The sequence below is a fragment of the Acinonyx jubatus genome, chromosome A1 (genome assembly GCF_027475565.1).
Source record: "Acinonyx jubatus isolate Ajub_Pintada_27869175 chromosome A1, VMU_Ajub_asm_v1.0, whole genome shotgun sequence".
NCBI classification, from domain to species: Eukaryota; Metazoa; Chordata; class Mammalia; order Carnivora; family Felidae; genus Acinonyx; species Acinonyx jubatus.
The window spans coordinates 107,056,334-107,071,329 of NC_069380.1; the positions used below are offsets into that span (position 1 = coordinate 107,056,334).

The following is a 14,996-nucleotide window of genomic DNA, read 5'->3' on the forward strand; positions in this document are numbered from 1 at the left end:
ATGGAGAACAAACAAAGTGTTGCTGGAGGGAGTGTGGGAGGGGGGATGGGCTAACTGGGTAAGGGGCACTAAGGAATCTACTCCTGAAATCATTGTTGCACTATGTGCTAATTTGGATGTGAATTTAAAAAATAATAATAAAATTTTAAAAATAAAAAAATTAATAAACATGTAAAAATCATTAAAGAATAAACAAACATTAAAGTAAATATAAAAATTAAAATAAAAAAAGTAGAAGCAACATAAGTAAATCTCAAAAAACTGCTAAATGAAAGAAGTCAGGTATTTTTTTTTAAAGAGCACATACTGTGTGATTACGTTTATATGAAGCTGCAGGAAGACTAACATAGAATTAGTCATTTCAAAGGTACGAAAAAATCACCCCATTTATTTTAGTAGTTACAGAAACCTGATTAGCCACAGAAAAGTAGATCTGTGATAACTAGGTAGTTTTTCAAAAGGATTTTGTACCACAGGTCAGTATTAAAGAACCATTTTACTCAGATTGGGACAGATTTAGTGCTGGTGTAGCTGTGAATAAGCTTTATTGATAATTTGTGCTTTTGCTTGGTTGTTGATTAATAATGTTTGCATTTTTGGCAAAAACTTCTTTGGCATTTGATAGAACCAGAGACTTCATCCCCTGCCCCAACCCCAGTATGTTCACCATGTCCTTCAAAGTCTGCAGCAAGGATGTTCTTTTTTGCTTGATTCTATGTTTTGCATTTCCATTCCTGATCTTTATCATTCTCCTATGATCAAGTGGACATTGTTAGGATTTGCTTCTTTTAGTTACATTTCATTTAAATTGTTACTTAAAAATATATAGAGAATTGCATAGAACTTACATGTATTCTTTAATGAATAATTATAAATCAAGTATATCAGCCAGATCAAGAGGTAGAATATTGCCAGCATGCCAGGAGCCTTTTATGCATGGGCTTATTCTCAATCCCTGCCCTCAACTTTAGAGGTAACTACTCTCCTGACATTTATTACAGTAATTTCCTTGCTTTCCTTTTACCAATGTGTGTATCACTAAACAAAATAGTTTAGTTTAACTTGTTGTTTGAAATTCATGTAAATGAAACCATTCCATGTATATTATTTTGTACCTTGCTGCTTTCCCTCAAAAACATGTCAGTGAAAATTATCCAGGGGTGCCGTGGTGGCTCAGTCTGTTGGGCATCCAACTTCGGTTCAGGTCATGATCTCATGGTCTGTGAGTTTGAGCCTCATGTTGGGCTCTGTGCTGACAGCTCGGAGCCTGGAGCCTGCTTCAGATTCTGTGTCTTCCTCTCTCTTTCTGCCCCTCCCCCACTCATACTCTGTCTCTCAAAAATAAATGAACATTAAAAAAATTTTAAAAATAATCTACAGACATATAATTGGGAGAAGATGATGGTGTAGGAGGACACTGGGCTCACCGCGTCCTGCTGATCACTTAGATTCCACCTACACCTGCCTAAATAACCCAGAAAACCACCAGAAGACTAGCAGAACGGAGTCTCCGGAGCCAAGTGCAGACGAGAGGCCCACGGAAGAGGGTAGGAAGGGCGGAGAGGCGGTGCGCGCTACACGGACTGGCGTAAGGGAGCCGGGGCAGAGGGGCGGCCCACCCGCCAGGCAGAGCCCCCAAGTCTGGCTGGCCAAACTGGGAGGGGCCGGATGGAGTGTGTTTGGACAGCAAGCGGGACTTAACATCTGGAAGGTTATAAGTTAACAGCTCTGCTCGGAGAGCAGGAAGGCTGTAGGACAACGGGAGGGAGAGTTGTTGAGCCCCGGGACGACGGAGCTCAATTTGGCGGGGAACAGAGGTGCTCGCCAGCGCCATCTCCCTCGCCCATCCCCCAGCCAAAATCACAAAGGGAACCAGTTCCATCCAGGGAACTTGCTTGCACCGCACATACACCCAATGCTGTGCTTCTGCGGATGATCCCTCCAGCGGGTCTGACTCCTTCCTGGTGCCGCAGGGCCCCTCCCGAAGCGAATTACCGAAGGAGTAGTGAGCTGAGCCTGCCCCTCCCGCCCCCGTGCACCTTGCCTATCCACCCCAGCTAATATGCCAGATTCCCAGCACCACAAGCCTGGCAGTGTGCAAGTAGCCCAGACGGGGCACACCACCCCACAGTGAATCCCGCCCCTAGGAGAGGGGAAGAGAAGGTACACACCAGTCTGACTGTGGCCCTGCCCACCAACGCGAGTTATTCAAGACAGCACAGGGGAAGTGCCCCGCAGTTCCGCACCACTCCAGGGACTATCCAAAATCACCAAACAGGAGTATTCCCCTCAAAAGAATCTCCAGGAAATAACAACAGCTAACGAACTGATCAAAAAGGATTTAAACGATACAACAAAGTGAATTTAGAATAATAGTCATAAAATTAATAGCTGGGCTTGAAAACAGTATAGAGGACAGCAGAGAATCTATTGCTACAGAGATCAAGGGACTAAGGAATAGACAGGAGGAGCTAAAAAATGCTATAAATGAGCTGCAAAGTAAAATGGAAACGACCATGGCTCGGATTGAAGAGGCAGAGGAGAGAATAGGTGAACTAGAAGATAAAATTAGGGAAAAAGAGGAAGCTGAGAAAAAGAGACATAAAATAATCCAGGAGTATGAGGGGAAAATTAGAGAACTAAGTGATGCACTAAAGAGAAATAATCTATGCATGATTGGTATTCCAGAGGAGGAAGAGAGAGGGAAAGGTGCCGAAGGTGTACTTGAAGAAATCATAGCTGAGAACTTCCCTGATTGGGGAATGAAAAAGGCATTGAAATCCAAGAGGCACAGAGAACTCCCTTCAGACGTAACTTGAATCAATCTTCTGCACGGCATATCATAGTGAAACTGGCAAAGTACAAGGATAAAGAGAAAATTCTGAGAGCAGCGAGGGATAAACGTGCCCTAACATATAAAGGGAGACCTATAAGACTCGTGACCGATCTCTCTACTGAAACTTGGCAGGCCAGAAAGGAATGGCAGGAGATCTTCAATGTGATGAACAGAAAAATATGCAGCCGAGAATGCTTTATCCAGCAAGTCTGTCATTCAGAATAGAAGGAGAGATAAAGGTCTTCGCAAACAAACAAAAACTGAAGGAATTCGTCACCACTAAACCAGCCCTACAAGAGATCCTAAGGGGGATCCTGTGAGACAAAGTACCAGAGACATTGCTACAAGCATAAAACATACAGACATCACAATGACTCTAAACCCATATCTTTCTATAATAACACTGAATGTAAATGGACTAAATGCGTCAACCAAAAGACATAGGGTATCAGAATGGATAAAAAAACCAAGACCCATCTATTCGCTGTCTACAAGAGAGTCATTTTAGACCTGAGGACACCTTCAGATTGAAAGCGAGGGGATGGAGAACTATTTATCATGCTACTGGAAGTCAAAAGAAAGCTGGAGTAGCCATACTTATATCAGACAAACTAGACTTTAAATTAAAGGCTGTAACAAGAGATGAAGAAGGGCATTATATAATAATTACAGGGTCTATCCATCAGGAAGAACTAACAATTATAAATGTCTATGCGCCGAGTACAGGAACCCCCAAATATATAAAACAATTACTCACAGACATAAGCAACCTTATTGATAAGAATGTGGTAATTGCAGGGGACTTTAACACTCCACTTACAGAAATGGATAGATCATCTAGACACACGGTCAATAAAGAAACAAGGGCCCTGAATGATATATTGGATCAGATAGACTTGACAGATATATTGAGAACTCTGCATCCCAAAGCAACAGAATATACTTTCTTCTCGAGTGCACATGGAACATTCTCCAAGATAGATCACATACTGGGTCACAAAACAGCCCTTCATAAGTATACAAGAATTGAAATCATACCATGCATACTTTCAGACCACAATGCTATGAAGCTTGAAACCAACCATAGGAAAAAGTCTGGAAAACCTGCAAAAGCATGGAGGTTAAAGAACACCCTACTAAAGAATGAGTGGGTCAACCAGGCAATTAGAGAAGAAATTAAAAAATATATGGAAACAAATGAAAATGAAAATACAACAATCCAAACGGTTTGGGATGAAGCGAAGGCAGTCCTGAGAGGAAAATACATTGCAATCCAGGCCTATCTCAAGAAACAAGAAAAATCCGCAATACAAAGTCTAACAGCACACCTAAAGGAAATAGAAGCAGAACAGCAAAGACAGCCTAAACCCAGCAGAAGAAAAGAAATAATAAAGATCAGAGCAGAAATAAACAATATAGAATCTAAAAAAACTGTAGAGCAGATCAATGAAACCAAGAGCTGGTTTTTTGAAAAAATAAACAAAATTGATAAACCTCTAGCCAGGCTTCTCAAAAAGAAAAGGGAGATGACCCAAATAGATAAAATCATGAATGAAAATGGAATTATTACAACCAATCCCTCAGAGATACAAGCAATTATCAGGGAATACTATGAAAAATTGTATGCCAACAAACTGGACAACCTGGAAGAAATGGACAAATTCCTAAACACCCCCACACTTCTAAAACTCAATCAGGAGGAAGTAGAAAGCTTGAACAGATCCATAACCAGCAAAGAAATTGAATCAGTTATCAAAAATCTCCCAACAAATAAGAGTCCAGGACCAGATGGCTTCCCAGGGGAGTTGTACCAGACATTGAAAGCAGAAATAATACCTATCCTTATCAAGCTATTCCAAAAAATAGAAAGGGAAGGAAAACTTCCAGACTCATTCTATGAAGCCAGTATTACTTTGATTCCTAAACCAGACAGAGACCCAGTAAAAAAAGAGAACTACAGGCCAATATCCCTGATGAATATGGACGCAAAAATTCTCAATAAGATACTAGCAAATCGAATTCAACAGCATATACAAAGAATTATTTACCATGATCAAGTGGGATTCATTCCTGGGATGCAGGGCTGGTTCAACATTCGCAAATCAATCAACGTGATACATCACATTAATATAAGAAAAGATAAGAACCATATGATCCTATCAATCGATGCAGAAAAGGCATTTGACAAAATTCAGCAACCTTAATAAAAACCCTCGAGAAAGTCGGGATAGAAGGAACATACTTAAAGATCATAAAAGCCATTTATGAAAAGCCCACAGCTAACAGCATCCTCAATGGGGAAAAACTGAGAGCTTTTTCCCTGAGATCAGGAACACGACAGGGATGTCCACTCTCACCGCTGTTGTTTAACATAGTGTTGGAAGTTCTAGCATCAGCAGTCAGACAACAAAAGGAAATCAAACATCAAAATTGGCAAATATGAAGTTAAGCTTTCACTTTTTGCAGATGACATGATATTATACGTGGAAAATCCGATAGACTCCACCAAAAGTCTGCTAGAACTGATACATGAATTCAGCAAAGTTGCAGGATACAAAATCAATGTACAGAAATCAGTTGCATTCTTATACACTAATAATGAAGCAACAGAAAGACAAAGAAACTGATCCCATTCACAGTTGCACCAAGAAGCATAAAATACCTAGGAATAAACCTAACCAAAGATGTAAAAGATCTGTATGCTGAAAACTATAGAAAGCTTATGAAGGAAATTGAAGAAGGTATAAAGAAATGGAAAAACATTCTGTGCTCATGGATTGGAAGAATAAATGTTGTCAAAATGTCAATACTACCCAAAGCTATCTAGACATTCAATGCAGTCCCAATCAAAATTGCACCAGCATTCTTCTCAAAACTAGAACAAGCAATCCTAAAATTCATATGGAACCACAAAAGGCCCCGAATAGCCAAAGTAATTTTGAAGAAGACAAAGCAGGAGGCATCACAATCCCACACTTTAGCCTCTACTACAAAGCTGTCATCATCAAGACAGCATGGTATTGGCACAAAAACAGACACATAGACCAATGGAATAGAATAGAAACCCCAGAACTAGACCCACAAACATATGGCCAACTCATCTTTGACAAAGCAGGAAAGAACATCCAATGGAAGAAAGACAGTCTGTTTAACAAATGGTGCTGGGAGAACTGGACAGCAACATGCAGAAGATTGAGACTAGACCACTTTGTCACACCATTCACAAAAATAAACTGAAAATGGATAAAGGACCTGAATGTGAGACAGGAAACCATCCAAACCCTAGAGGAGAAAGCAGGAAAAGACCTCTCTGACCTCAGCCGTAGCAATCTCTTACTCGACACATCCCAAAGGCAAGGGAATTAAAAGAAAAAAATGAACTACTGGGACCTTATGAAGATAAAAAGCTTCTGCACAGCAAAGGAAACAACCAACAAAACTAAAAGGCAACCAACGGAATGGGAAAAGATATTTGCAAATGACATATCGGACAAAGGGCTAGTATCCAAAATCTATAAAGAGCTTACCAAACGCCACACCCAAAAAACAAATAACCCAGTGAAGAAATGGGCAGAAAACATGAATAGACACTTCTCTAAAGAATACATCCGGCCAACAGGCACATGAAAAGATGCTCAACGTTGGTCCTCATCAGGGAAATACAAATCAAAACCACACTCAGATATCACCTCACGCCAGTCAGAGTGACCAAAATGAACAAATCAGGAGACTATAGATGCTGCAGAGGATGTGGAGAAACGGGAACCCTCTTGCCCTGTTGGTGGGAATGCAAACTGGTGCATCCACTCTGGAAAACAGTGTGGAGGCTCCTCAAAAAATTAAAAATAGACCTACCCTATGACCCAGCAATAGCACTGCTAGGAATTTACCCAAAGGATACAGGAGTACTGATGCATAGGGGCACTTGTACCCCAATGTTTATAGCAGCACTCTCAACAATAGCCAAATTATGGAAAGAGCCTAAATGTCCATCAACTGATGAATGGATAAAGAAATTGTGGTTTATATACACAATGGAATACTATGTGGCAATGAGAAAGAACGAAATATGGCCCTTTGTAGCCACGTGGATGGAATTGGAGAGTGTGGTGCTAAGTGAAATAAGCCATACAGAGAAAGACAGATACCATATGTTTTCACTCTTAGGTGGATCCTGAGAAACTTAACAGAAACCCATTGGGGAGGGGAAGGAAAAAAAAAAGTTAGAGTGGGAGGGAGCCAAAGCATAAGAGACTCTTAAAAACTGAGAACAGGGGTGCCTGGGTGGCTCAGTCGGTGAAGCGTCCGACTTCAACTCAGGTCACGATCTCGTGGTCCATGAGTTTGAGCCCCGCGTCGGGCTCTGGGCTGATGGCTCGGAGCCTGGAGCCTGCTTCGGATTTTGTGTCTCCCTCTCTCTCTCTGCCCCTCCCCCATTCATGCTCTGTCTCTCTCTGTCTCAAAAATAAATAAACATTTAAAAAAATTAAAAAAAAACAAACAACTGGGAACAAACTGAGGGTTGATGGAGGTGGGAGGGAGGAGAGGGTGGGTGATGGGTATTAAGGAGGGCACCTTTTGGGATGAGCACTGGGTGTTGTATGGAAACCAATTTGACAATAAATTTCATATATTGGAAAAAAATAAAAATTAAAATAATCTACAAAAAAGAAATTTTTTAGCTAAATATGTTTCTCATTTTCCTGTTTTTTTAGAATGTTTATTTTTAAGGGGGGGGGCACACGAGCAGGGGAGGTACAGAGACGGGGGATAGAGAATCCGAAGGAAGCTCTGCACGGACAGCAGAGAGCCCAATGCAGGGCTCAGACTCATAAAGTGCAAGATCATGACCTGAGCCGAAGTTGGACACTCAACCGACTGAGCCAGCTAGGTGCCCCTCTGTGTCTTACATCAAGGCTTTATTGTTGTTTCTTTGGAAGTTTATCTAAGAAACAGTTTTACTGTGGGTAGGATGTTCTTTACATTGTTATAGCAATCGTTTTCATACAAGTATAAAGCAAATGTCTGTAGCATTTAAGTGCAGAAAGTGAGGAGGAGAGGAAGCTGATGGTGGAGAATACTACCACAGTTTTTTATTCATGCCAATCTCTTTAAAAATCAAGAGACCAGCTTTTAATTCAAGGAAGCTCTGCTCAGTTGATAAATGGCCAGATAATTCACTGCAAGCTTTACTAAAATTTTGTATCTTGCGAATCTCTGTGTTTGTGAAATACTCTCTGGTCTGTAGACCAGTCTGACCCCTTACATGTCCAGCATATGCTGAGCTGTGTTTCAAGCCAAGTGTAGATTTTGATGTTGTTGCAACATCATGTTGCATGTTTTAAGCAACTGGCAGTTCAAGAAATGAAAGTACTATAGTATATATATTATTAGTCACATTTTTTGTGATAAATTTAGTACTTCTCTCAAGATGGGTACGTATAAATATTTTAAGTCTATACACTTCTGAAAAATAATTCTAAAGAGGAAGTTTAAGAAAAGCAAGAAGATGGAAAATGTATTGGCATGACGTTCCAAGGCATGTTTGAACCATTTTTAGAGTTATGTATTTACTTAACAAATACACATCTGTGGAGTTGCAAATAACCTTTTGGTCTGAAAGTATGTTTCTCCAGATGTATTATCTAGGTGGAAATAACTTCAGCTGTTTATCCTTTTCAAAAACAAAGCACAGATTAGTGTACTTCAAAAAAAATAATTCTTCAACTAAACATGAAGGAAGTCTTGTGAATGTCATTTTCAAAGTACTACCTGAGAGTGGGAAATTGTATATTTTAAAATTCACAAATTAATGAATAGGTGTGCTTTAAATGGGAAGGAATTTTGAGTTTGGTAAAACGTGGCATAATGAAATATTATGGATTGTAAATTAGGAAGCCGTTTATTATTTTGAAGTATTAAACAGAAAGCACACTTGGTTAAAAGGAGAAAAAACCACACCACCTCCCAATCCAAAATTAATATTTAAAGGTGGTTTCTGAAAAACATAATTTCCAGATAAGGAAACTTACCTGACTTTATATGTAGATAAGAAAATTAAATTAAACAGTAGTTTTAAACATCAGATTTCAGGATGGAGCTAGAGTGTATAATGCTAAGTGAAATAAGTCAGATAAAGACAAATGCCATATGATTTCACTTATATGTGGAATTTAAGAAACCAAACAGATGAACTTGGGGAAGGGAAGAAAAAATAAAAGAAGGTAAAAAGAGAGAGGGCGGAAAACTATAAGCGACTTTACTATAAAGAACAGAGTGAGGGTTGCTGGAGGGGAGGTGGTAGGGGGTGGGTGGGTGGGGGAATGGCCTAAATGGATGATGGGCATTAAGGATGGTGCCTGTTGGGATGAACACTGGGTGTTGTATGTAAGTGATGAACCACTAAGTTCTCCTTCTGAAACCAATATTATACTGTATGTCAACTAATTTGAATTTAAATAAAAACTTGGAACAAAAAAAAATTAACCTCATATTTCAATAGATTTGGAGTTTTACCATGTCTGTTTGTGTTGCAGCAATGATGAGCATAAAGAATTTTCAGTTTTAAACAGATGTATGGAACTGGTTAAAAGATACTTCATTTCACAAAGACTTTTTTATCTTTAAAATTTTTTTAAATTTCTAATTGAAGTATAGTTGACATAGTTTCTGGCTTACAGCATAGAGATTGGACAGTTACATACATAATGAAATTCTTGTCACAAGTATGGTTGCCATGTGTTATCACACAAAGTTACTACTTTATTATTGACTGTATTCCCTCTGCCGTGCTTGTTTCATCTCAGTGACTTATTTTACAGTGACTTCTTGTCTTTGATTCAGGATGGAATTAAACTTCTTAAATGCAACACTGAAATAATGTTCATGTTATTGTGAATTTAACTGTTTCCTGTTATATTCTTCCTAAGAAGGAAGTAAGTGAAACATACTGTTCTTCTGAGCCTTTAAACCTTCATATTATTTACCTACTTCAGTGGACAGAATCAATTGTAACACTGCCACTTCTTTGTTTTGGAAGTTTGAGTGAGATGAGGAATGTTCATCCTTGCTTGAAAATAAATCTTCCCTGTTCTGAATTGTTAACTATGGCAAGAATGTAAATTTTCTTCCTTCTCATCTTTCTTTTTAAATGTAGGCTTAAATCTTAACATGTCATTTTTCTGTGGTATGTTAGGAGACTTGTTTTCTGGACTTTGTAGAAGCAGAGTATCACATTTGTGACATAAACATAAGATACATTTATCTTTACTGAAGATCTTCATGTGTACGAATATAAAAATTACTATCATTCCTGTTATACGAGTCCTGGTTTTGGAGACAGTGAAAAGGAGGAATGTTATTTCACTTAATATTCAGGGCCTGTGATGGTTTATGATTTATAGTTTGCATAGCTTATAAATTTATGATAACTTTTTCAAAAATTTATAAACGTACGATACCTGTTTGACTGCTTGGGACAAAGATGTTAACAGATCTTTGAGGAATATTGTTAATGCATCTTTGGTCTTTGATCTTTTCATTTCCAGGATGGCTTTTTTCTTCATTGTATCTGAGCCAAAGTCAGATGCTTTAATCAAGCTGAGCCACCCAGGCACCCCTAAAACTTCGTATCCCGTCTTCCTGGAAATTTTTCCTAACATTTATTGCCTTTGCTTCTCACCTTTCACTCACTTCTTAACCCACTCTAATCTGATTTCTGCCCATACTACTTTACTGAAACAGATGTAACCAGGGCCATGTAACTGCTGCCCTTTCTTCTTCTTCATCGTTGTCTTCTTTTTTTAAAATGTTTATTTATTTGAGAGAGAGAGAGAGAGAGCATGCGTGCATATGTACACTCAAGAGAGAGCAGGGGAGGGGCAGGGAGAGAGGAAGAGAGAATCCCAAGCAGACTCCTCGCTGCCCATATTCTAATGGACTCTTTTCTCTCTTTGCTCTCTCCATGTCAGTTAGTTATGTTATCTCCTTCCTCTTTGAAGCAGGATCACCAAAGTAGCTGGTTTTCCTCCTCTCTCTCTCTCTCTCTCTCTCTCTCTCTCTCTCTCTGATAGCACTCAGATATTCTTGGTAGACTTTTCTTTCTCTACCCATCAGTTAAATGCTCCTAACTTGCTTACTTAGTAACTCACTTACCTAACTAACTTAATAATGCTTACTTACTTAGAGTTCTCTATTAGATTCTCTTTGCTTTTCATGATACTGCTTTCTTTATTATTATATGCTACTTTAGAATTTCAGATTCATTGCTTCATTTATCATCTCTTGATAATTCAAGGAATTTTCTTTGGTTTCAAAGCTGTATATCCAGTGGTCTACTGGACATCTTCACATGATAATTGTACTAGACTGCAGGTGATATAAATCCACTTCAGTGTAGCTTCAGGCTGCAGAGAGAGAAACACTGCCTCACAAAAACAGAGCTCAGGCCCATAGGTCACACTAGTCTTAGGGATGACAGGAAGCAGAGATTCATGTCATCTAAATTTTCTCCTCTCTCTTGTCTGCTTGTCAGCATTATTATCTCAGAATGGTCATCTACATGAAGTTTGGAATTTAGTTGGCTAAAGCCTTAAAATCAACATCTTGGCAGTCAAGAAGAAAAGATAGGTTCACTCTTAGCCCAAGTCCACAAAGAATATTGGCAGACATGTATTCTGATCGACTCAGCTTGGTTGACTACCAGTGGGATATAAACTATTTTTACTGACACTGATTGTGGTGATGGTGGTGGCAGGGATCTAATGTCTTAATTCACAAAATGAGTAAGAAGAATTGATTGCTGTACCAGTTATTTCTGGGTTGTTTTTGAAATCAGTGTTCAAGTGAAGAAACATGAAAATGATCAGTATTTCTGCCTGGAATTTGAGACTTTTATATGGCAGTCATAGTGTTGTAGTTAGTGATTAGATAAATTTATTAGAATAATTAATACTTTTATAGTTATAAAATAGGGTGCCTAATGAAAGCAAGGGTTTCTGTTTTATTTCACTGCTATATTCTTAATACCTAACACTCAAAAAAAGTGTTCAAAAATTTTTGTGGTGTGCCTGGGTGCCCCACTTGGTTAAGCGTCCTACTTTTGATTTCAGCTTAGGTCATGATCTTGCAGTTTGTGAGATCCAACCCCACTGGGACTCTGCACTGATAGCGTGGGGGCTGCTTGGGATTCTCTCCCTTCCTCTCTTTGCCCCTACCCTGCTCACATGCTCAAAGTAAAAAAATAAACATTAAAAATTTTTTGTCAAATATCAGATTATTAAAATCTTGATTTTTTTTCAATGCTTATGTTGTAGGGAAATATTTTTATCACAGATTGAGAAAATAAAAGCATCTAACGATCAGTAAAATAACTTGTTTTCTTTTTTTTTTTTTTTTTTTTAGATTACCTGTTAGAGGCCTTGAGTCAAGACAAGAATTTTTGTACCTTCCTGGTGGTTCAGAAACAAGTTTCTGTAGAGCCAGAAGCAAAGAAAGAAAGACAGTTTGACTTTCTTCATTGAATTATCTGTATAAGATACTTGACTTCCAGGAGCAAAAACACAGAGAAGTAATAAAATTATTTTTTTGGCATCTTTGGACATTCAGCATCTCAAGGAGTGTGCTTTGTGAAGCTTCCTGAGCTAAGATTCAAGAACTTCATTGGTGCTCATTTATACTGTGGACTATAAGCATGAGTGAATTCTGGTTATGTTTCAACTGCTGTATTGCAGAACAGCCTCAGCCTGTAAGTATGATGTAATACGTGTACAGATTGGGTGGGGTGCTTATTAAACATACCACTGGTTCTTAAGCTGAGAATCAGGACTTTAGCAGTAATTGGAGGGCAGATCTCAGGAGTGTCAGAAAGTAGTTTAGGGGAACTCTGAACATCTGGTTAGGAAAAAAAGAAAAAAAAAACACCTGTTTTTTGGGTAAATACTATACTTTGGCCTTGGAAGTTAGCAGGTGGAGGGTGTGGCAGCCAGACTGCGTTTACATCCTTCTTGACCTACTACCTCTTTTTCCTCACAGTACCTCTGAGGAAGATACCATTATCCTTATTGTTCAGTTGAAATAGATTCAGTTTTTCGCTCAAAGTCCTATAGAGAGTAAGTGGTTTTGGCTGACTTTTTTTGGTACATGCCCCACTTTTGTGCCTTCTAACCTGTACATTCATATTGTTACCTCTTCCTAAATCTTGCCCTCCAAAGTCTCATTTTCTTTTCATCTTTTAAGATGTGTACATCAAATAACCTCTATAAAATCTCCACCAGCTTTTTCCTGACTTAGCCATTACCTCATCTTTATTCCTACTAGCTCCTTAGTTCATTTTTCTGTTATGACATGGAGCTTCTGCATGGTAAATAACCCTTGTACAGTCTTGCTACCACACTTTTAATTCTTTAGGGACCCTGACTATATTTACTTTGTATTTTCAGGATCAGATCTATTACCTTGGAGAATGTAGCTATAGATGCCAGCTGTTTAGCCGGGTGGGGTGGCTGGCTGGCTGAATAAGTGAGTTTGTATTGTTTGGTTTACACTTATAAGACCATAAAAGGAAGAATGAGGTGTAATCTTAAAGTCTTCTCAGATATTTTCTGAGCCTTTTCCAGGGCATGTTCAGTCACTTTTAAATTTTTTCTTGGGTATACATGCAGTGATTTTTGAATGTCTTAGTCTTTTATATCTGGTTCCACAAGGGGGAAAAAATGAAGGGATTTGGGGGGAGAGGAGAAAGGATGCCAGCTTTTAAATCCCCTACAAGTGGCTGAACCAGAAGGGGAGGTACAAGGGCTGCCCACCTCTTTGCTCTTTTGTGATGAGAAGCACAGGTAATTAGAGGACAGATTGATTTTTGCCCACCCTGGCTCTGCAAGATGTGGTAAGCTGCTCTGCACAGCTAGGAGTGGGGGGATGGGTAGCTGCTACTCTAGTAAGAACTGAGATTGAGGGGAAATTAACTGTAGTTTATCTTCCAAGTCTTCCCTGGAGGTTGCAAGCCTTGAACAGACTCCAGAGTTCTAAAATAGTTCTGTCAAGACGGATTTTGCCAATGCATTTGTTGTGTTTGGATGCAGATTCCTTGTGCCATTTACTCTGCCATTTCCCCTTTTACAACTTTTATAATTTTGTTTTTTACATTTGACTCTTCGATCCATGAAGTATGGAAGATTCTTTTGTGTGGTGTGAGGTAGGGGTCTGTTCTTTCATGCTAATCAGCTATCTAAAGACAGTTTGTTTATTTTTAAAATTTTTCTAATGTATATTTATTTTTGAGATAGAGACCAGAGTGCAAGCAGGGGAGGGGCAGAGAGAGAGGGAGACACAGAATCTGAAGCAGGCTCTAGGCTCTGAGCTGTCAGCACAGAGTCCTATGCGGGGCTCGAATTCACAAACTGTGAGATCATGACCTGAACTGAAGTCGGACGCTTAACTGACTGAGACACCCAGTAGCCTCTACAGACAGTTTATTAAATAATCTTTGTATTAGTGATTTGGAATGTCACTTTTACTATATACTATGTTTTTTCATATATTTTAGGGTCCATTCCTGAAGTCTCTTTTTTCTTTTGGTTTTATTCATAATGGTTACATCTGTGTCACTCCCATACTGCTTTAATTGCTGTAGTTACTAAGTAAATTTTTGCTGTATCATAGAGGATATCTATTCCATAGATACTATTTTTCAATTATGTTGGTAATATTTTCTTAGGTAGCTGGTTTTTATATGGTTCCTTATTAGGTTTTTCTTTATATAAAATATTTCATAACGCATATTTTTTAATTAAAAAATTTTTTCAAATGTTTATTATTTTTGAGAGAGAGAGAGTGTGTGTGTGGGTGGCAGAGAATGAGAGGGAGACACAGAATCTGAAACAGGCTCCAGGCTCTGAGCTGTCAGCACAGAGCCTGATGTGGGCCTTGAACTCACTAACTGTGAGATCATGAACTGAGCTGAAGTTAGAAGCTTAACTGACTGAGCCACCCAGGCACCCCTTTTTAAATTTTTTTTTAATGTTTATTTTTGAGAAACAGTGAGAGACAGAGCGTGGGTGGGGTAGGAGCAGACACACACACACACACACACAGAATCCGAAGCAGGCTCCAGGCTCTGAGCTGTCAGCGCAGAGCCTAAAGTGGGGCTTGAACTCACAGA

The 14,996-nt window shown here is 39.0% G+C and overlaps 2 protein-coding genes across 3 annotated transcripts in view; both read left to right on the forward strand.

Annotated features, from left to right (window-relative positions):
- The window catches only part of LOC113604554 (translation initiation factor IF-2-like), an 89,279-nt gene extending 76,901 nt beyond the window's left edge, over positions 1-12,378 (forward strand). The window contains exon 5 of the mRNA XM_027077004.2: positions 12,239-12,378. Within this exon, the coding sequence (XP_026932805.1) occupies positions 12,239-12,357 (119 nt within the window). The 3' untranslated portion in view covers positions 12,358-12,378. The remainder of the gene's footprint in view (positions 1-12,238) is intronic.
- CDC42SE2 (CDC42 small effector 2) overlaps positions 12,366-14,996 on the forward strand; it is a 35,890-nt gene continuing 33,259 nt past the window's right edge. The window contains exon 1 of one of the 2 annotated variants that reach the window (XM_027076770.2): positions 12,366-12,581. In XM_027076770.2, the coding sequence (XP_026932571.1) occupies positions 12,528-12,581 (54 nt within the window). In that variant the 5' untranslated portion in view covers positions 12,366-12,527. The remainder of the gene's footprint in view (positions 12,582-14,996) is intronic. The other variant, XM_027076769.2, reaches the window with a different exon arrangement.